We start from the raw sequence: 22,211 nt of genomic DNA on the forward strand, positions 1-22,211 counted from the left end.
TGTTCTGATGGTGTAATAGTTGGATATTTTAATATTCCCGCCTGTCATTGGCCTGGATTCGAATCATGAATGTGGCGGTTGTTAGAAGGAAAACTTGGGACTGTAACGTCCCCCAAATTGGGAAGGCATCGAGGGACCAAAGAATAATTTGGGCAAGTCCAGCTTGATGAATAGATGAGTTTACTAGGATTTACATACTGGACTTTTCTAGGCAGCTCTGGAGTCAACCTGCCTCTTATCTCTAAGCTGTTTTTAAGCTTATATTCTGGCTATTTGCCTACTGTGTGTGCACGATGAGACTGTTTTGCTTGATATGTTTTGAGGTATGCCCTGGGATATTTGGGTTGTCAGGGACACCTGCCCCTCAGCTAGGCATTATGGTCTTGGCTCCCTGCCGAGCCTTCAGGGTTCAAGCAACACATATACACCCTTCAGTAACCTGGTGGGGGACATACCACACTACAGTTGTTGATATTGCTAGTTGTGGTTCGGTTTCCCCCTTGAAATGTTGCATTCTGTGAGACAATGGGAGGTAAGTACTACCAATTACATGAATCCAGAGGTCCAGATTAGCCATTAATTTGGGTTAGAACATTATTAATCACCTATCATTTGCAGCGTATCTCTATGCTATTACATAAAGATATACTGGTTCCTGCCCCTAGGCAGCTTGCTATCTAGAAGAGGAGCTAGCATTTATAAAATAACTTATTGAAGTGATTTAGTGATTGTTCAGGAGATGGGAAGAACATTGAAGGAATATAACAGACTTGTAGTGTTTTTTTCTTAACACATGGTTGGTCTTTGTTCTCTATTCTTCCCCTTTTCTTTGGGTAAGAAATTTACCATTTTAAGTCTAAAAGAGAAATGAGTGTCCTCTTGCTTGACATTAAATTTGGTTTACTAGTAATATAAATGAAGAAACTCAATACAGATGTTCTCCAGAGTGTAAGTGATGAGCATTTCTACGAATAGAAGTTAGTTTTTTGGATTTTGGTAGAAATAATGTTGTATATGGACTTAGGAGGCTGAGACAACAGGGTGGCTTGAGATTAGGAGTTCAAGACCAGCCTGAGCAGCATAGTGAGATCCTTTCTCTAAAAAATAGAAAAAAATTATCTGGGTATGGTGGTGCATGCCTATAGTCCTAGCGACCTGGGAGGTTGAGGTGGGAGGATCACTGGAGCCCCGAATTCGATGCTGCAGTGAGCTACGATTGTGCCATAACACTCCAGCCTAAGTGACAGAGCGAGATCCCCTCTCAAAGGGGGGAAAAATGTTATATGTGATAGATAAGTTCCTAGGTCAGCCTCTAATGGCTCACTTAATCTTTCTAGCAGTTACTTATATGAACTTCTGATTTTCCCCCTATTTAATAAACTATATTAGAGGCTAGATCTCATTCATGACTGTATACCCTGTAGCATCTACTCATGTGGATTACAGATCACAGGAACTAGTTATCTTAAATCTTAAATTCTTTTTTGAACAAACTGTACTATAAAATATACATCTCTAAAGGAAAGTAGTTAATTCAGTTAACGTTTGTTCATTAGAACTGAAGGTGAAGCTAAAAGAACAACCCCCTTGTATTACAAAAACTGCATTCTGTTGTGTATGATAAAAAGGAAATGCAAAATGCATAGGGACAATGAATCACCTCTCCCCTGCTCAAATCGTGTCCGTTAAGTATGCATCAGAAAGGAATTTTTTGTCAGGGCAGCTGCTGTTGTCCAGCCAAGACACTTGGATTCTTGAAGGAGCCAGCTTGCTTTTTAAAATAATCTTATTTCTAAAACTGAAATTAGTTGGCAAGGAGGCATTGAAATTTTATGTATTTTATAAAACAGTATCAAATGATTATACTGTAGTGAGGAAAGTAGCACACAAATTTATGTAATAATTTACTCTAATGAAGGTACTGTTTGTGCTATGCTTTCATGAGTCTAAAGAATGATTTTGTTTCCAGTTAAGTACAAGAATAGCAAAATATGGAAACTTAAATTTAGCAGTTGTTCACTGTTGTTATATTACCATCCCAAAGAATGCTGGAAATATAGTTGGCATGCAGTAATTTTTTTATTGACCGATTGAATGAGTTATTCTGTTCCATGATTCCCACGTCTTGTTCCCTACTAAATTCTTACACTGCTACAAAGGATATAGTCATAGGCCCTACTGGTTATCCTAGAGTCGACGGGCAGTATAGCTTAACAGAAAGAGTGTTGGTGTTGTGTAGAACTGGATTCAAATTCCGATTCTGCTGCACTTACGTTTCCCCAACTGTAAAATAAAGGTTGGTACATACATCTCCAGGATTAAATGAGGTCATCTGAGAAGTGTGAGGCACAGTGCCTGGAACATAGTACACATTTAATAAATGTTTGCAACTATTAGCAAGTGTAAAAACATGATGATCCTAATGATGATAGAAAAGACATAGGTCGGTCAATGTCCACCAAGTAAAAGATAACTGAGATAGTTATATTATTGATGTGATTGCTCTGTAAATGTGGCTAACAATTGTAATAGTTACTCAGTATCAGATGATCTAGGCCAAAATACTTAATATCTACTAGTCAGCATGTGGTTAGACACATCTCTGCACACAAAGGCTTATAGAAACAGATTCAGAAAAAGCAAATAGATAAAATAAGGCTTACCCACGTGGAAGAGTAAATGAGCTAGCCATTTGTTGACATGCTTTAGGGGGCTTGACAAAAGTGTATAAACAGGTAGGCTGGAGGATAAATCATATGCAATGTATACCTCTAGCCCAGAAAGATAAAAAATGTTTGAAAAATTAATTAAGGACCAACAATTAGGGAAAAAAGTAGCCAAGGGATAGATATTGATATTCGTTTTCCTTTTACAACTTTATTAAGTTATTTGTGTGCAACAAACTGCACACATTTAAAGTATGTAACTCGACTAGTTTTAACAAATAGATACACCCATGAAACTGCCACTTTCAATTGTGAACATTTTCATAACCCTTAAAAGTTTCCTTATATCCTTTTACAGTACACACACATACACACACACACACACACACACAGGCACACAATGCCGGCAACCATTGATCTGCTTTCTGTTAAAATAGATTAGGTTGCATCTCTTAGAATTGTACATAAATGAAATCACACAGTATGAACTCTTTTGCGTCTGGCTTCTTTCACTCAGCTAATGAGTTGAGATTCATCCATGTTGTTCCATATACTACTAATGCATTTTTATTACTGAATAGTATACAGTTGTATGGCTGTATTACTTTTTTTTTTTTTGAGACGGAGTCTCGCTCTGTAGCTCAGGCTGGGGTGCAGCGGCGCGATCTCGGCTTACTGCAACCTTCGCCTCCTGGGTCCTGGTTGAAGCATTTCTCCTGCCTCAGTCTCTGAGTAGCTGCCATATCATGCCCAGCTAATTTTTGTATGTTTAGTAGAGACGGGGTGTTGCCATGTTGGTCAGGCTGTTCTTGAGCTCTTGACCTCATGATCCGTCTTGACCTCACGATCCCTCGGCCTCCCAAAGTGCTGGGATTACAGCTGCGAGCCACCGTGCCCTGCCGATGTATTACATTTTTGTACCTATTCACCTGTTAGTGGATATTTGGATTGTTTCCCAAATTACAACCCACGTTTGGCTGTTACAGAGACAGCTGCCATGAACTTTCGTGTACAAGTCTTTGTATGGACATGTATTATCTCTTGGGTAAATATCCAGGAATGAAATAACTATGATGAATAATAGATGTATTTTTAACTTTTTAAGAAGCCATCAAGCTGTTTTCCAAGATGTTTGTACCATTTTATGTTCCCAGCAGCAGTAACTGGTGGGAATATGGCTCATTCTCAGAAGATGATCTGAAATTTCAAAAGTAAAAAAGTTATTGAAACGTAATGTGATGGTGGTAATTAGCCAACTCATAGGGTTGATTGTGAGGATTAAATGTACTAATGCATAAAAAACATTTAAGCAAAGAGGAAGTACTCAGTGTTCATTAGCAGTTTTATTGTTATTCTGTTGATCTAACTTCTTTGGTTGTGAACAGTAGTACATTAGTGACTAATTTTGATAGAGTAAAAAGTAAACAGCCTAGATTTTAAAAATCAAAGTCACATATTGTATAAAAATATTCATATTCATAAAAATACCTTTAAACAAAATACAAATTTATTTATTTTTTTCCAGTAGAAGGGATAGTGATTACCTGACATTGTGGTAAAACCAAAGTTAAGCTTGCCATTATTATAGTTGTAGTATGTGTGTGTATATGTATGTATGTATGTATGTATGTATTTGAGACAGAGTCTCGCTCTGTCACCCAGGCCGGAGTGCAGTGGCCCGATCTTGGCTTACTGTAACCTCCGCCTCCCGGGTTCAAGCAATTATCCTGCCTCAGCCTCCCAAGAAGCTGGGATTACAGGTGCGCACCACTGTGCCCAGCTAATTTTTTGTATTTTTAGTAGAGATGGGGTTTCATCATGTTGGTCAGGCTGGTATTGAACTCCTGATCTCCCCACCTTGGCTTCCCAAAGTGCTGGGATTACAGGTGTGAGCCACTGTGCCCAGCCTAGTTATAATCTTTACTATAATTTTTGTTGCTGTTATCTCTCAGTGAGTAACTTTTTGTTATATACTGTAATTATGAGTGTCAAGTTATGAAAAATACACGATCAATCCAGGATTGGTTATAACATTTTTTAAAAAGATATTTACATTGACTTGTTCTTATTTAAAATGTCTTATTATACAGACACATCACCTTCACTTTGGGATATGGAATTTGATAAGCAGTTAGCCACAGAATATGAACAACCCCTTTAAAATGAGATTGCAGTGCTGATCCAGTGGATAAAAGAGGGGAAACTGAGAGTTCCCGATTGACAATGAAGCAGGTAAGTGTTAATTGCTGGGGTTTATAAAATTCATTGATTGAGATTATTTCTGTCAGATATTCACTTTTAGAGTGTAGATACTTAGATGAATTTCAAAACACTCTGTCGATATCTTCACGGTGTCCTAAAGACAATAAGTTGCAGCAGAATGCATGCAATATAATAGAATTTTATAAAATTCAAAAACCAAATTTTGAATATACTTTGTTAGCTCTAAAGGTGATAAAACTATAAAGAAAATGATCAACATAACACGGTATTTCAGGAAGGCAGAGTAATTGAGGAGGGACACCCAGGGGCTTCGACAGTACTACATTCTGTTCCTCAAGTTGGACGGCAGGTTCACAGGTGGTCATTTCGTCATGCTTTTATGTTATTATATGTTGTATATATTATACTATAATATGTGTTATCCATATTATAATTATACATGATATTCTTTTGTTTGTAACAATGTTTCATAATATTTTAAGGAATGAATGGAAATGGCACATAACGAAGATACGCAGTGCCTAGCCATCAGTAGGGTCCCAGCGTTATCAGATTCCAGGATAATTCCTATACAAAAACAAGCAAACAAAGGACATGTTATTTAGAATGAAAAGACCATCCATATTCTAATAAACTGAGACAATCAAATAGGGAATCCCTCTTTTAAGGATGGTATTTGTTATATGCTTGGAAGTGTTTTGAAGTAGAAATTTGTTGTAAATAAATCTCCTTATTAATAGGAAAGTATAAGCTTCCTTTTAATGTCCATTATCCCTACCAAGAAATTAAAAATCCTGGAGGTTAGTATGGCTTATGAACTCACTTACTTGCTTATTAATGACACGTGGATTTACCCTCTTAGGGGATGACCATGGGTATTTTAAAAGATAAGAAATTTGCTGAGAATTTCTTAAATTTTTCTGATTTTTACTAGCCAGTGAGGACATTGTCCCTTTTTTGCAGGTAGCTTTGAAAGATGATGATACCTCCACAGTTGAGACCATGTTGTTAAAACATCCTTTATTTAACCATTTACACATTTGGTTCTAAAGAATGTATTATCCTTAGATTCTTGGTTCTAAAGAATGTATTATCTTAAGATTCTTGTGTTATTACTATTCTTAAAATTGCTCTAAAACTTGCTGAGGTAATCAGCTTTACATTCTGTAAAAACAGATAACAAAACCCTCTTAATCCTGAAGGTGCTTTTAAAGTTCATGTATTTATACATGTATGCAAATTGGCTATTAAATTGGGAAGATTTTATTCTAAGTAACCAAATCTTAAGGAGCTAAAGCAAACCTGCTTTGTAAAATGTATTAATTCCAGGACTAAGCAATTTCTGAAAACAGATCGATTTACTGTGCTGCTTAATATTTCCTCAAACCAGAATACAAGCGATAGTGGCAGAGGGAGGAAGTAACTCACACCAGGAAGAACAAACAGCTGCTGGAATACGCTTGTGGTTTAGAGCTTCTTTTAAAAATCCTGTCAGCTGCAAAGAAAGGAAGGACTAATATTTTCCATGATGTCAGTAACATCTTTATGAAGATGCTCCTTTTGAATGTGGTACAGGAAGTTGGAAAACACTTAGGCATAGTATCTGGCATAGTGCCCCTTAGGGAGCACTTCATATACAGACGGTCCGGGGCTTAGGATGGTTTGACTTAAAATTTTTTGACTTTATGATGGTTCCAAAGGTGATGCACATTCAGAAGAAAGTGAACTTTGAGTCCCCATACAACTATCCTGTTTTTCATGTTTAGGACGTTGTTCCCATAAATTACATGAGGTATTCAACCCTCTATAATAAAAAATAATTTATGTTAGATGATTTTGCTCAAATGTAGATTAGTGTAAGTCTTCTGAGTACGTTTAAGGTAGGTTAGTCTAAGCTCTGATGCTCAGTAGGTTAGGTGTATTGAAGGCATTTTGACTTACGACAATTTCCCCTCCCAATAAACCCATTGTAAGTCGAGAAGCACCTGTAGAGGTCTACCTTTACCAGTTTCAACTGTGACAAATTTAATGGAACCTGTATTGCTTTTAAATTGGAGAGCAGCAGCAGGTCTGAAATAAATACTGCAGTTAGCTTTGTGTTCTTCACTATTTATTGAACAGTTCAGAGGGCAAGGAAGCAAAGAGAAGCACTCTTGAGTGTGTCTTTGCTTGCCAACTCCTGGCCTTCCTTTATTTTTCTCTCGTTTTTTCTGTTCTCTTCTCTCTTTGACCCTGTCTCAATAAATAAATAAATTAATTAATTAAAAATATCCCTTGGGAATACGTAGTATTTGTATATGGAAAACCTCAATGCCTTTCTTGCTACCTGTAGGATAAAGTCCAGAATCCTTAGCTTAACGTTCAAATTTCTCCATCAAACTGGGTTCCTAGGCCGACTATTGCAGAGTTAATGTTGTTCTTGTTTTTTTGTTTGTTTGTTTTTGTTTGTTTGTTTTGAGATAGTGTCTTGCTCTGTTACCCAGTCTAGAGTGCAGTGGCACAATCTTGGCTCACAGCAAGTGTCACCTCCCAGGGCTCAAGCAGTCCTCTCATTTCAGCCTGCCGAGTTGCTGGGACCACAGGCCTGCACCATACCTGGCTAATAGATGTGTGTATTTTTTGTAGAAAGGGGTTTTCACCATGTTTCCCTGTCTGGTGTCCAACTCCTGGGCTCAAGGGATCCACCCCTCCTTGGCTTCCCAAAGTGGTGGGATTACAGGCGTGAGCCATTGCACCCAGCTGATGTTTTTCTTAAAATGCGAATTCTTTGGCTCCACCCCATACCTACTGAATTTCTCTCTCATGGGAAAGCTGTACAGGTTGTATTTTTAACTAGTATTGTTTATTTCTTGCTACTCAGAGTGGTCCCAAATTAGCATCAGCATCACTGGAAACATTTTAGAAAAATAGAACTCCAGACCCTGCTCCAGACCTAATGAATCAGAATAATATAGACATTCAAGTTTGAAAAGCACTAGGTAATCTTAATGTACACTTGGAAGTTTAAGAATAACTGATCTGGCCCCAACCTATCATTTTAAGTTTGTCCCTCAATGTTGCTCTACATTTATTCATTTAACCAACATGTATTGGGTAAGGTATCAAGGATGGCTCCACATAGTCATGGAACTTGTAGTACAAAGTTGACAGAATATAATGTCTGCCCTCCAGAGACACACTGGGGTTAACCAGTGAAGTTGCTTACTGCTGCGTGTGACCAGCCAGTGACTCTCACCATCCATTTAGACGAAAGGGATCAGTATTTTGGGCACAGCCATAACCCATTCATAGTACATTAGTTGGGGAGCTCTGCCTTATATCCTGGTATTTCTTAAGATTCCATTCTTGGCTTTCTTCCCACTGCACATGCTCCTTTGAGAATCTCATCTATTTCCATGGCTCAGTCACATCTGAGATCCACATCCCATCAATCATGCAGCCCAGGTAATTTACCTCCTCAAAAGCTTTTAATGTGTCATTCATCTTCATGTTTCTACCTTAGTTTAAGTTACCATGATTTCTTACCAGGAATATGCAAACTTCTGAACAGGGTTTACAAGGACCAGCATGATCTGTCCCTATATTACGTCTTGACTCTCTGTAGCCCTAACATAATCTAGTCATCAGCTCCTGAATAGGACATGGCTCTCAGTACTTGGCCTCTCCACACCAAATCATTAACTCAACATTGTTTATTAAGGAAGGACCTGTGATGCTATTGTCACTGTCCTTAACCTGTAAACTTGCTGCCTTCCTCACTTTCCATTTATTCTTTAACCCGCTGTAGTATTGCATTTGACTTATTACCCTGAAGTTGTTGTTGCAAAGGTCACTAAGAGTAACCAATTTCCATATCGCTGAATCCCATCCTTCCTTCTCTTCCTGGACCTCTTGATCAATTGATAACCTTTCATAACTCACTTTTCTTCTAAACCCTCTATTGCCTTCAGTTTTGCCCAATCTGAAGTGCCCAACTCTCCTATCCTCCTGCTTCTGTAATATTTTCCCCCTTTTACCATGTAAAAAATAATTTCCTAATGTTCCCTTTGGGTTGCTCCAGAGACTTTTTCAAAGATTGGAGTTCTCCCAAGTTTTGTCTAAAGGTCACTGTTCTTATTCTCTGCTTTCAACTTGTCCGCTTCCAATCTGTTCTCCCCAATGCAACAGGAGTGTCGGTCTAATTATGTCAAGCCTTCAGTGGTTTTTTTAGTCTTTTCAAATGGAGTTGAGGCCCTATGTGGTCTCACCTCTTCTTTATTTCACCAGCCTTATGATCAAATTCTACACTCCCAGACATAATAGCAATTAGAATAAGAATGCTTTCAATTGCAAGAAGCAAACAGAAAAACCTAACTGAAAATTATTAAATAACACAAAACAAAAAGTCAAGAGTTTGGAGGCTTCTGGGTTGGTTAACTCAGGAGCTCAGTGGTAACACTGAGGAACCAGGTTTCTCCATCCTTCTGCTTTCACTTTCCTTGGGATATTGGTTTGGTCTTCCAGGATGGCTACTGCTAAAGGTAGCTGCAGTAATTTATTCTATGTTTCTGTTTATCAATAAGGAGACCTTTCCCAGAATCCCTGAGCAGATATCTCATGCATGGCCTAAATGGCTAGATTAGTTATATACCCCTTCGTAAACCATATTGTTGGCCATAATGGCCACTGTGGGGTTGGGGATCCCAATAGTGTGGATTGTGGGATTACCACAAATGACTTAGTAATGTGCTGGAGAAACAAAATTGGGGCTCCACAGCAAGGAAGAAGGGAGGAGAAGTGAAGTATCCTACTGTTAGGTATACTTGTCCTTCCTGTACATACACTGAAAAATGTTCATGCCCATATGAAAAATGTATTTGTTTCCCAAAGAGAATCAACCAGAATCTCATCCAGATACTCTATCCAGCTTCATGTCTAAGATCTCTGGTGGAATACACAGGCTGCTTTTTCAACTGGTGGCTGTGGCTCTCTGGTGTTCTGTCCTCAACAGCCACATCTAATATGAGCACTGGGAAGACTCTTTCTAAGGCTGCTCAGCTTTAGAGTACATTTCTTGATTGTGTGACCTTGGTGTCCTGTCTCAGAGTCACTAGTTTCCTAGCCCGAAACAGTTGTGTCTCTGCCCTCCATCCTGCCTTTCCCACTCAGCCAGTTACACACCATTCCAGGTCTGTTTAGTAGTACTCCACTTCCAAATACCAAATTGTCTGTCAGTTTGGATTTTTAGTCATAAGCAACAGAGATGGATTCTGGTTTTCAGCATAAGATAAATTGTATTAGAAGAATATTGTGCTGCTCGCTGAATGGCCAAAAGGACTAGAGAATCAGCATCAGTCTGAGCCACACGGCTGGGAATAAATCCTGGAACTATACTGCATAACTGGTTGGGTGAGGAGATTGTAGCCGCTGTTGCCAAGCACTGACACACTGTGCTTTGTAATACTATCTGCTGCTTTGGGAATTTAATCTTGACACATGTGCTACTGCATCTGGAGAGGATACACTAAGGTCCTTCCTTGATTTATTGTTGTTAACTAGCTACCAATTTTAAAGTATGTACAAGTTCAACTTAAGTCGTTTGCATTTTCAGCTTTTATAAAGGGAGACTGGCTCAGTGGGAAGACTCAAGGAATTCCCCAAACATAAGAAAGAGCTGAATTCTAAATAACCCAAAAGAAAGACCTACTTAAGGACAAATCCAGGTTTTGTGGGGCCAAAATTTACACAATTTGGTGGGGTTGTGGGAGTGGGGAGGGGATTTATTTAGGAAAAATACATACAAAATTATATTAACAAATTAGATAGAGGGTTTGAAGGGGCTTTTGCAAATAAACATCCCTGAAGCTGTATTTCCCAAATCACTGGGCTACCTCTGCTTTCCAGCCCACTCTGCTCAGCAGTTTATCTCATGCTGGTTAACTCCTATATGTTCTTCAGGCTTCGGCTGAGACATTACTTCCTCTGAGCTTTCAGAATCTTCTGACTGCTCTCACAGAACCCTTTACTCTCTTCCATTTAGACATATATGACACTGCAATAACTGCCTGTTGGTATGTGTGATTCCAACACTAGATTATTAAGCACCAAGATTGCAGTCATTTTAGTATCCCTAATACCTCACATAATATCTATACGTAGTAGGGATTCAGTATTTATTAAGTGAAAAAACTAAATTTTCTTCTTGCCTTTTTTTTTTTTCTTTTTTGACACAGGGTCTCGCTATGTTGCCTAGGTTGGAGTGCAGTGGCATAGTAACGGTTCACTGCAGCCTCGACCTGGGCTCAAGCAATCCTCCCACCTCAGCCTCAGGAGTAGTTGGGACTACAGGCATGCACCACCACATCTGGCTAATGTATTTTGTAGAGACAGTGTTTTACCGTATTGCCCAGGCTGGTCTCGAACTCCTAGACTCAAGGGATGCTCCTGCTTTGGCCTCCCAAAGTGATGGGATTACAGGTGTGAGCCACTATGCCTGGCCTCCTTGTGCTAGTGTTCTCATGTTGCTTACCACCGTCCATATGCTTATGACTATCAACTCTTATCTACAGCTCTAAATGTGTTTTAAAAAATAGCTTTAGGCCGGGCGTGGTGGCTCACGCCTGTAATCCCAGCACTTTGGGAGGCTGAGGTGGACAGATCACGAGGTCAGGAGATGGAGACCATCCTGGCTACGGTGAAACCCCATGTCTATTAAAAACACAAAAAATTAGCTGGGTGTGGTGGTGGGCGCCTATAGTCCCAGCTACTTGGGAGACTGAGGCAGGAGACTGGCGTGAACCTGGGAGGTGGAGCTTGCAGTGAGCTGAGATCTCACCACTGCACTCCAGCCTGGGTGACAGAGTGAGACTCCATCTCAAAAAAAAAAAAAAACTTATAGGGCTATAATTGACATAAAGCAAACCACACACATTATTTAAAGTGTACATTTTGAAGTGTTACATATGTATACACTCGTAAAATCATCACCATAATCAAGATAGTGAACATACCTATTACCCCAATATGTTTCCTAATGCCCCTTTTATTCTTAAAATTCCACCCTGCTCTCCAACCCCCACCCCCACCCAGGAAACCACTGATCTGTTGTCTGTCATACAGATGAGTTTTAAAATTTTTCAGGATTTTATATAAATGGAATCATACAAAATAATACTAATTTTGTCTGGTTTCTTTCACTTAGCATAATTTTGAGATTCATCCATGTTGTAGTGTGTAGCAATACTTCATTCCTTTTATTGCTGAGCAGTATTCCATTGTATGGCTATACTGGCTATACTACTGTTGTTTTTTGTTTGTTTATTTTGAGACGGAGTCTCGCTCTGTGACTCAGGCGTGATCCTGGCTCACTGCAACCTCCGCCTCCTGGGTTCAAGCGATTCTCCTGCGTCAGCCTCCCGAGTAGCTGGGACTATAGGTGCATGTCACATTTTTTTGTATTTTTAGACAAGACAGAGTTGACCAGACTAGTCTCGAACTCCTGATCTTGGGTGATCCACCTGCCTCGGCCTCCCAAAGTGTGGGATTACAGGCATGAGTCACTGTGCCCGGCCAGCTGTACTACTGTTTATCCATTCACCTGTTGATGTACATTTGGGTTGTTTCCAGTTTTCAACTGTTAACCATTAAAACTGCTATAAACAGACATTCCTGTACAAACATTGCATGAACATGTTATTTCATATCTCTTGGGTGCTAATTGTGTAGCAGCAGTCTAAGTCATTTTATGGTTGTGCCTTTTTACATTCCTACCAGTGGCGTATGCGTCTTCCGGTTGCTCTACATCCTTGCCAACATGGTCAGTCTTTCTCATTTTAGCCATTTAAATGGGTGTGTAGTGGTATATGGTTGTGGTTTTAATTTCTATTTCCCTATTGACTTACAGTTTCTAAGTTTTGAGAGATCTTCAGATATTCTGGATGCAGACTCTTCATCAGAGATGTGACTGCAAATATTTTCGTAGTGTAGAATCTCTTAAATTTTGGTGAAGTCTAATTTGCAAATTTCTTCTTTTATGGATCATGCTTTTGGTGTGCTAAGAAATCTTTGTCTAACCCAAGATCACAAAGATTTTCTTCTTCTAGAAGTTTTATAGGAGTTGTAGCCCTATAATCCATTTTGAGTGAATTGTTTTACATGGTGCAAGATATACATTGAAACTCACTTTTTGGCACATGTATATCCAATCTGTTGTAAAGTTTCTCCTTTTCAACTCTTTTTTTCTCCACTGAATTACCTTTGGACCTATGTTAAAAATCAGTTGTCTACATATGGTTTGGGTCTGTTTATGGATTCTCTGTTGCATTAATCTGTCTATCTTTGCGCCAATACCACAAGGTTGACAAGTCTTGAAATCAAGTAATGTTATCTCTCCAACTTTGTTATTTTTCAAAGCTGATTTGGCTATTCTAAGTCCTTTGCATTTTCGTTTGACTTTTTTCCCCCATTTGAATTTTAGAATCAGTTTGTCAACTTCTAAAAGGGAAAAGCTCTGGGATTTTTGAATGTATTTTATTTCAGAGATGGGGTCTCTATTGTCTAGGCTGGTCTTGAACTCCTTGCCTCCAAGTGATTCTCCTGCCTCAGCCCCAACAAGAGCTGAGATTAGGCATGAGCCACCATGCCCAACTAGGGATTTTGATTAGGATCATGTTGAGTCTATAGGTCAATCTTGGAAGAACTGAGATCTCAACAATATTGAGTCTTCTTGACTCATGAATTTGGAGGAGCTCTCCATTTGTTAGTGTTCTTTAATTTCTCTCGGCAATGTTGTTGTTTTTTTTTTCTTTTTCTTTTTTTTGAGACAGAGTCTTGCTCCATTGCTCAGGCTGAAGTGCAATGGCCCGATCTCGGCTAACTGCAACCTCTGCCTCCCGGGTTCAAGCAATTCTTCTGCCTCAGCCTCCCAAGTAGGTGGAATTACAAGCACCTGCCACCACAACCAGCTAATTTGTTTTGTGTTTTTAGTAGAGATAGGGTTTCGCCATGTTGGCCAGCCTGGTCTCAAACTCCTGACCTCAGGTGATCCACCAACCTCGGCCTCCCAAAGTGCCAGGATTACAGACGTGAGCCACCGTGCCTGGCTGCAATATTTTTTAGTTTTCAGTGCACATCTTGCATATCTTTTGTCAGATTTTTTTCAGTATTTAATATTTTGATGTTACTATAAATGTCATGGCTTTTAGCATTTTAAATTTTGATTATTACTGAGTTTGTTTTAAATCTTTTTTCTATTGAAATATAAACTTTGTAAAGTGCACAAATCTTGTTAAAATTTTCTTTTTTTAAAAAAACTTCTCTTTGGGAAAGCTTTATTGTGAAAAAGACACAAATAAGAGATTTTGTTAGATTCAGTTTGAAATTATCAAGTATAATACACTTAAGGATGGCTTCAATGTTAGACTGGGAAGGTTTTCTCTTTTAAATGAAAGGATCCTTTTCCTAGGAAGATGTTAAGTAACACAGTATAGATGACTATTTTCACTCTTCAATTTGAAGACGAATTATCTTCAATAAATGCCCACTTAATCCAGCATGGTTACTCCTCCCCTTCTTTAAATTACCAAAGCTAAGTACATTGGCATATTTAGTTATGTCATTTGCATATGAAAACATTTTTTTTTAACTTTTTTTTTGAGAGAAGTCTCACTCTTGTCTCCCAGGCTTAAGTGCAATGGCTCAATCTCAGCTCACTGCAACCTCTGCTTCCTGGGTTCAAATGATTCTTCTGCCTCTGCCTCCCAAGTAGCTGGGATTAAGGCGCCTGCCACCATGGCCCCACTAATTTTTGTATTTTTTAGTAGAGACGGAGTTTCACCAAGTTGGCCAGGCTGGTCTCGAACTCCTGACCTCAGGTGATCCGCCCACCTCGGCCTCCCAAAGTGCTGGGATTACAGGCATGTAATCCCGTGCCCGGCCGAAAACATTTTATTAATGACTTCTTAAGCATTTGTCTCTCCTTCCTCCCAAGACTTCAATAAACTGATGCCAAGAATTTATGGAGAAAATTATAAAAACTTTACTGAAAGATAGATATGAGTAACTGAATGAAGCAAGCAATTACGTTCATGGATTGGAAGAGGCAATACAAGGGAAAGATATCATTTCTTCTCAAACGAATCTGCAAAATCAAAGTGAACAATTTGTTGTTGTTGTTGTTAAGAGACTCACACTGTTATGTAGGCTGGAGTGCAGTAACACGGTAAGAGTCTCAACCTCCTGGGCTCAAGTGATCCTCCTGCTTCAGCCTCTCAAGTAGCTGAGGCACGCACAACCATCCTTGGCTAATGCTTTTTAATTTATTTTTTGTAGAGACGAGATCTCACCACCTTGCCTGGGCTGGTCTTGAACTCCTGGGCTCAAGTGATTTTTCTGCCTTGGCTTCCCAAAGTGTTGGGATTATAGGCGTGAGCGTGTACCCAGCCTGCATAAATCTTGTGCATAACTTGATAAAATTTTGTTTGAATACACTGCTGTGATTACCAGCCAGATCAAGATATGTAACATTTCCTGCATCCAAGAAGATTTCTTCATGCTCCTTTTCCCCACCCTCCCTGACAACCAGGAGGCTCTCATCTAAGTGGAATCAATCATGATGTACTCTGTCTGTTTTTTTTTTACCACAACTTAATGTATATAATGTTCATCCATATCGTTGTGTGTAGTAGTCGTTCATTGTTACTCATTGCTATATAATATTTTTTCTCCTATTTAAGGACATTTAGATTATTTCCAGTTTTTGCTACCTTGGGTAATGCTGCAGTGAATATTCTTATACATGATCATAAATAATAAATACTCTTGGGTATATGCCCAGTGGTAGAATTATTGGGTTATGGTCTATGTATAACTAGCTTTAGTAGTGTCTGATATAGTTTGGATATGTGTCCCCACCCAAATCACATGTCAAATTGTAATCCCCAATGTCGGAGGTGGGGCCTGGTGGGAGGTAACTGGATCATAGGGGTGGGTTTCTCATGAATGGTTAAGTACCACCCCCCTTGGTACTGTCCTCGCAACAGTGAATTCTTGTGAGATCTGGTTGTTAAAAAATGTGTACCTCCCCCCACCCTACTTGTTCCTGCCATGTAAGATGGCTGCTTTACCTTTGCCTTCTGCCTTGATTGGAAGCTTCCTGAGGTCTCTGCAAAAGTAGAAGCTGCTATGCTTCTTGTACAGTCTGCAGAACCAAGAGCCAATTAAACATTTTTTCTTTGTAAATTATCTAGTCTCAGGTATTTCTTTATAGCAATGCAAGAACAGACATATAGTACCACAGTTTTCCAAAATGATTAAACTCTCACCAGCAATATATGAAAGATATAGTTGCTGCATATCCTTGTCAATGCTTGGTATTGGAAGTCCTTTTAATTTAAGCCATTCTGGTGGTAGTCTTGGTAACTCATTGATTTCAATGTCCATAATATATACAACTTTTTCTCATGTTGGGCCTATAGGTCAGTCTTGGAATTCACCCTTTCAGAGGCCATACATTTATGTGTATTGGTGCATGGCAGAGGCTGGTGTACACACATTAGTGCAGAGCCATAACTGGAGCATACCTGAGACTAACCCTGTGGTCTAAGAAGAACCTACGTTTGGAGTCCTGGGCTGAGGAATCCAGGAATAGCCAACCCAGAGATTCACTCCTTATCTATGAAGGACATCCACATCCCTGGCCCATATCTTAGGCTGTACAGGAAATCAAGGCCCTTTGTTTTTGGGTTAAATGGAGGTTGCTAGGAGGGTGCTAAGTGAAAATGGTATATACACTACATGCTTTTTACAAATGGTATCAGTTCTCCAGGCCAGCCCACCACTGGACCACCCTCATATGTAAGTCCTGAATAAACCTTGTCTCCTTCACTGGCTCTGCCTCTCTTCTTATAGTGCCATCCCAACTGGAGTCAGTGGGTCCAGAAGAACAATTGGCCATTTAGATAACATCTGAAAATTAACCAGTGTAATTCACAGTAACATTAAAAAATACAAATGAACATTTCAATAAAGGCAGAAAAAGCACTTGATATTCAATGCTTTCCTCCTGATGTTACGACCAAGACAAGGAAGTCCATTATCACTATTTTTACTCAATAGTGGAAATACTAGCCAGCAACAAAAGGCAAAAATAAATACAAATAAAAGGTATAAAGGTTACAGAGAAGTTAAACCATCTTTATTCGTGGATTGCAAGATTTTGATCGCAGAAATTCCGAAAGAATCTACACAGTATTATTACAAGTAACAAGGGAACTTAGCAAGATGCTTGAATATAAGATCAGTATGTAAAAATCAATAGTTTATTCTTACAACAAGCAGAATATTAAAAAGTCAAAATGCCATTTAACATAAATCTAATGAAAGATATGTATCATCTCTATACTGCAATCTATCCAAGCACAGCTGCATTAAAATATAGATATATGGGCAATCTACAAAACATTGCCAGGAGAAATTAAAGACCACTTAAATAAATGGTGGGGTAGAATGATACTCATGGATTGAAGGACTTAATGTTAAGATACTAGTTTTCCCCAAACAGATCTATAGATTCAATGCAAGTCCAGCAAAAATCCCATTTTTTAATTTAACCTAATTCCAAAATTCACCTAGAAATACAAAGGTCGTAGAATGAGCCAAAGCAATCTTGGGAGAATAAGTTACAGGACTTAAAGATTTATTATAAAACTACATTAAGTTAACACAGTTTGGTACTGGTATAAAGTTAGACAAACACTACTCCCTCTCGCTCCTCAATCTGCCCCCATCCCTGGAACATGCTGGCAGCTTTCTCCATCCGATCTGCAAGCGTAAAGAGCGCTGAGGAAGGGCTGACCGACTGGCGTGGGAAACAAAGCGGCACTGAGATAACTTAGGCCACCTTCCTCCCCTCAGTACCTTCGGATGGAAAAGGTTTCCCTTCTTGGTCTGGGAAGCCCACTAAGAAGAAATCCTGGGCTGTGGGGCCGCCCGGCGCGTTGCCCCAGGAACCAGAAGGCTTTTTGCCGCTATTAGGGCAGAATGACTTCCGGTGAGTCCCAGCGGTTTAGAATTCCCAGCCCAAAGATCGCGGGAATCCAAGCGTCATCCGGGCCTCTGCTCCCGGAAGCGACAACGCAGCCGCGAATGAGGTAATGGAAGCGAAAGGACTTGGCCACCTGTGGCAGCCATGATAGAAACTAGGGAAAATGGAAGCTCGAAGTAGCTTGCGTTATTAACTGACATACAAACGCCCCTAACCGCCACACGTTCCTGAGGGATGACAGTACGTTACAAAAGTGCTTCTAAACTACTACTGAAAGCTCCGTGGGAGTGCCCGCTGGCGTGGGCGCCGTGGAAGGGAGGGAGAACGTGTACGCCCCAGGCTTCAGTAACCATGGCTGCGAGGGGCGGGGACTGGGAGCGCTGGTCCTGGGCCGGGGTGGGGCTGGGAGGAATCGGTCCTCCACTGTCCCGGCTGGCCCCGCGCCGGCGTGTCGCCTCCCTTTCCGCTAGCAGCACGCTGCGTGGCTGCTCGTTGGCTATTTAGGACGGAAGCTCGGTTGGTGTTTCTCCAGAAGTTTCCCCCTTGGGCGGTAGTGGAGGTGGTAACCGCGATAGTAGCAACTCCGGCGGCAGCAACAGTGACTACGAGGGATGGCGGCGGCTGCAGCAGGAACTGCAACATCCCAGAGGTGCGTGTTTTTCTTTCCCTTTGCTATTTATTTTATCCCCCTTTCCTTGGCTAGTGAGCCGTGCTGAAGTCGTTGTTTTCCTGACAGGTTTTTGCAGAGCTTCTCGGATGCCCTAATCGACGAGGACCCCCAGGCGGCGTTAGAGGTGAGAGAGCCCATTTCTGCTTCCTCCACTCTCTTTAGGGGAACTGGGCCACTTCGGGGCCCGGCTGACTCGCCTTCTCCCAGCACCGCCGGACAGGGACCCAGGCTCTTGTTGATGCTGCGTCTCAGCCCCGGTATTGAGATTCTGGGTCTCCTTTCTCTGTTCCACGGTAGCCGCGTTACCCTAGACTCCTATCTCGCCCTTTCCACTCCCTACAGCTCCTGAGAAAAACCTGTATTTCTTGGGAGCATGGTTGGCATTTGTAGTTGGGTTGAAAGAATTTTTTTTTTTTAATGGCATTTATGACTAGAAGAGAAAAGTGGGCTCTGGGCTGGGCTGAAAGGATTTTTGTTTTTTAATGACGTTTGTGACTAGAAAAGTGGACTCTGGGCTCGATGAAGTTAAGTTTTTCGTTTGACAATCATTCTTGCCACTCTTATGTAAAAGTGTCGGTATGAAGTCGGTTTATTGGAGCAAAAACCTTTTCCCTCACGTCCCTGAAACTTTCCAGATGTCTTATCACAGTTCATTATTCACTCATTTGTATATACATCAAAAATTGTTTTTGAGTGGCAGTGTGCAAAGGCGCTGATTGCTATGGGTTAAAGTCTTCGTTATATACTTAGCTAACTTAGAAATCACTTTTTGTAGGTGTGCAGTGAAGACAAACCATAAAGCTGTAAAGGAATGTAAAAGAGCAAGAATTAAATAATAAGAATTAGAGGAGAACCTAAAGATAAATGATGGTGTGGGTCACAGAATTTAGCCAGGAGTTTGTTTTTTGCGTTACATCACAGAGAAGAGGAAACCTGTTTTGTTGTTATGTTTAACACTTTGAGGCAAGACAGCGTTTTTTCTAGCTATGACTTTTATAAGAAATGTGCCACATGGTACTAGAGCCTCCGTTGAGAAGATCTTTGAGCTGAGATCTGAAGCAACAAGGGATATTACTTGGAAGCTCTGGGGGAAGAGTATTCCAGGCAGGACCAAGAGCCAGTGCAGATCCTGAGGTAGGAATGAAGTTGGGCCTGTATGTGAAGCAACAAAAAGGCTCTTTTTATTAGAGGGCCCATTTGATTAAAAGATAAGGTTGGACAGGAAACTAGGAGCCAGGTCCTATAAGGCCTTTTAGGGTCCAGGTGTTTTTTGTACCTAAATATATAGACCTTTAGATACTGGGAGTAAGGCTTCTGGGATCAGTTTGGGGATAATGTTACAGAAAGCACTGATAATTTTTCTCCATAATTCCTTGTATTAGCTAGACAGCTATTACTTTTAATTTACATTTGTTATTGTCCTGTTAGACCTAGTGCTTCGTTTGGAAATCCGCTTTATATAAAAGTTGCTTTTAAACAATATTAACATAATGAATTTTATTGTCACTTTCCATCTTACTGTACTTTTAAAAATGTTTATGGAGGCATATATGATATGTGTAAATAACACAAATTTTAAATCTATAGTTTGATGAATTTTCACATGTTTACACCACCAGATTAAGATACAGAGTATCTCCATTCATAATGCTCCTTCGTGCTCCTTCTGAGCCAGTAATTCTTCTTATTGTCCTGCTGACTCCTGTTTTGACCTCCATCACCATCAATTAGTTTTGCTTGTTCTTTACTCATAAACAGAATCATACAGTAGGTGCTTTGTTGAATGTAGGCACTCTGTTTTTGCTTTAATCGTTACGTGAGTATACATTCATATTGTGTGAAGCAGTAGTTCTTTTGCGTTGCTGTGTAATATTCCATTGTATAAATATATGTTGTATAGCTGTAAGTACAGCGCAATTTATTCTAACAGTGGAAATCTGGGTTTCTAGTTATTAGCTAGCATAAATAAAGCTTCTGTGAATACTCTTGTACGTGTATTTTGGTGAACACATGCATTTCTTTTGGTTGTATGTACCTAGGAGAAGAATTGCCTAGGATAGTCATGTGGCTAGTATTAGTACCTTGGTTTTTAATGTGTGGCTTTTGGACCAGCAGTAGTAGTATCACCTGGCAATTAATTAGAAGTGCAGCCGGGTGCGGTGGCTCACACCTGTAATCCCAGCATTCTGGGAGGCCGAGGCAGGCGGATCAGGAGGTCAGGAGTTTGAGACCAGCTTAGCCAACATGGTGAAACCCCGTCTCTATTAAAAATACAAAAAATTAGCCGGGCGTGGTGGTGGGCAGCCATAATTAGCTGCCCGCGAGGCTGAGGCAGGAGAATCGCTTGAACCCTGGAGGCAGAGGTAGCAGTGAGCTGAGATCGTGCCATTGCACTCCAGTCCAGGTGACAGTGAGGTCCGGCCATCAAAGGCATTAAATCCCGGCACAGCGTTTTCAGTTTTACATGATCGTGGAGATGTGTCAAGAATTTGGAGAAAGGAAAATGAAATTTTCTGAATTACAAAACCTACTTTAAAAGCAGAATAGATGGTTAATTGGAGGAGGAACAAGGGATAGTGGGTAGCAGGAAGATGGTGGTGCTGACCGGATCGAAGAATAATATCTGCGTGTAGGGTAGTGATTGAGAGCATGAAGGGGAGTTGTTTTATGTAAAATGCACTGGACTTGGTAACAATTGGAATATAAGGGATGTCTCCTGAGATTCTGGCTGGGGGAATGTAGTAGGAACTGGTGCTATTCATTTAGATAGCATTTAGGATGATAGCACTTAGAAGATTGCATTCAGCATTGGGGAACAGGTTTGAGGAGAGAAAGTAGTTTTAGATTGTGAATATTTGTACATGAGTTGCCCCTGGGACATTTCAGGTAGTCTAGAGAAAACTATGTGCTGCTGTTGCTCAGGGGCACTGTCTAGGCTCAAAATAGACTTGAGTCATCAGCATGCATCAACACATATGTGAAGCCCCCCAATAGTTAAGGAATCAAAGAATGTTTGTAGAGGGGAAGAAGCCTTAAGTACTGATCCCAAGGAGAACATTAGTTTTTAAGAGGCAACAGAATGGTAAGCCGAAAGGCCTGGTTATTATTGTCAAGGGCCGCAGAGAGATCAAGTCAGATAGGAATCAGTTGGATTTGATAAGGGGTTATTAGTGATTTTGAGAAGATTAAGACTAGAGAGGCAAATATTTTTGTATTCTGTGGCAAAGAAGATGAGGTCAAAGCAGAGACCAGGGAAAGGTCTGAAAAAAAATCTGCAAGGAGAAAAATCAATACTTTTCATTGAATGGTTACTGGATGCCACATACAGATCTAGGCAAGCCCAGCACCCTGCAGTCATCTTCAATTTATCTTATCTCACATGTTCACCCATTAGCAAGTCTCGCTGCTTCTAATATGTTCCAACTTACCGTATTTCTCTTCGTCACCTCTGTGGCTAACATGCTTTTCTAACCTAGACTTTAGTAGTTTCCTAAGAAGTCTCCGTTTCCAGTCCTGATTTGATAATGTATTCACCAGACTGCAGCCAGAATGACATTTTAAAAAATAGTAAATTGGACCATGCTCTTACAGTGAACTTTCCATGGCTTTCCATCACACCTAAGGTCCAAAT

General features: G+C 40.2%; 1 protein-coding gene and 1 long non-coding RNA gene across 3 annotated transcripts in view; both read left to right on the forward strand.

Moving 5' to 3' along the window:
- The first annotated feature begins 4,756 nt into the window (after positions 1-4,756).
- On the forward strand, positions 4,757-6,982 carry LOC144336150 (uncharacterized). Its single transcript, XR_013407661.1, has 2 exons — positions 4,757-4,898; positions 6,280-6,982. It is a non-coding gene; the product is annotated as an uncharacterized LOC144336150 (long non-coding RNA).
- Positions 6,983-18,440: 11,458 nt separating this feature from the next.
- Positions 18,441-22,211, forward strand: part of SUGT1 (SGT1 homolog, MIS12 kinetochore complex assembly cochaperone) — a 36,531-nt gene continuing 32,760 nt past the window's right edge. For both annotated transcript variants that reach the window (XM_077973854.1, XM_001084516.5), the window contains exons 1-2: positions 18,441-18,559; positions 18,647-18,704. In XM_077973854.1, coding sequence (XP_077829980.1) covers positions 18,522-18,559; positions 18,647-18,704 — 96 coding nt within the window. In that variant the 5' untranslated portion in view covers positions 18,441-18,521. The remainder of the gene's footprint in view (positions 18,560-18,646; positions 18,705-22,211) is intronic.

The sequence above is a fragment of the Macaca mulatta genome, chromosome 17, assembly GCF_049350105.2.
Source record: "Macaca mulatta isolate MMU2019108-1 chromosome 17, T2T-MMU8v2.0, whole genome shotgun sequence".
Taxonomy (NCBI): Eukaryota; Metazoa; Chordata; class Mammalia; order Primates; family Cercopithecidae; genus Macaca; species Macaca mulatta.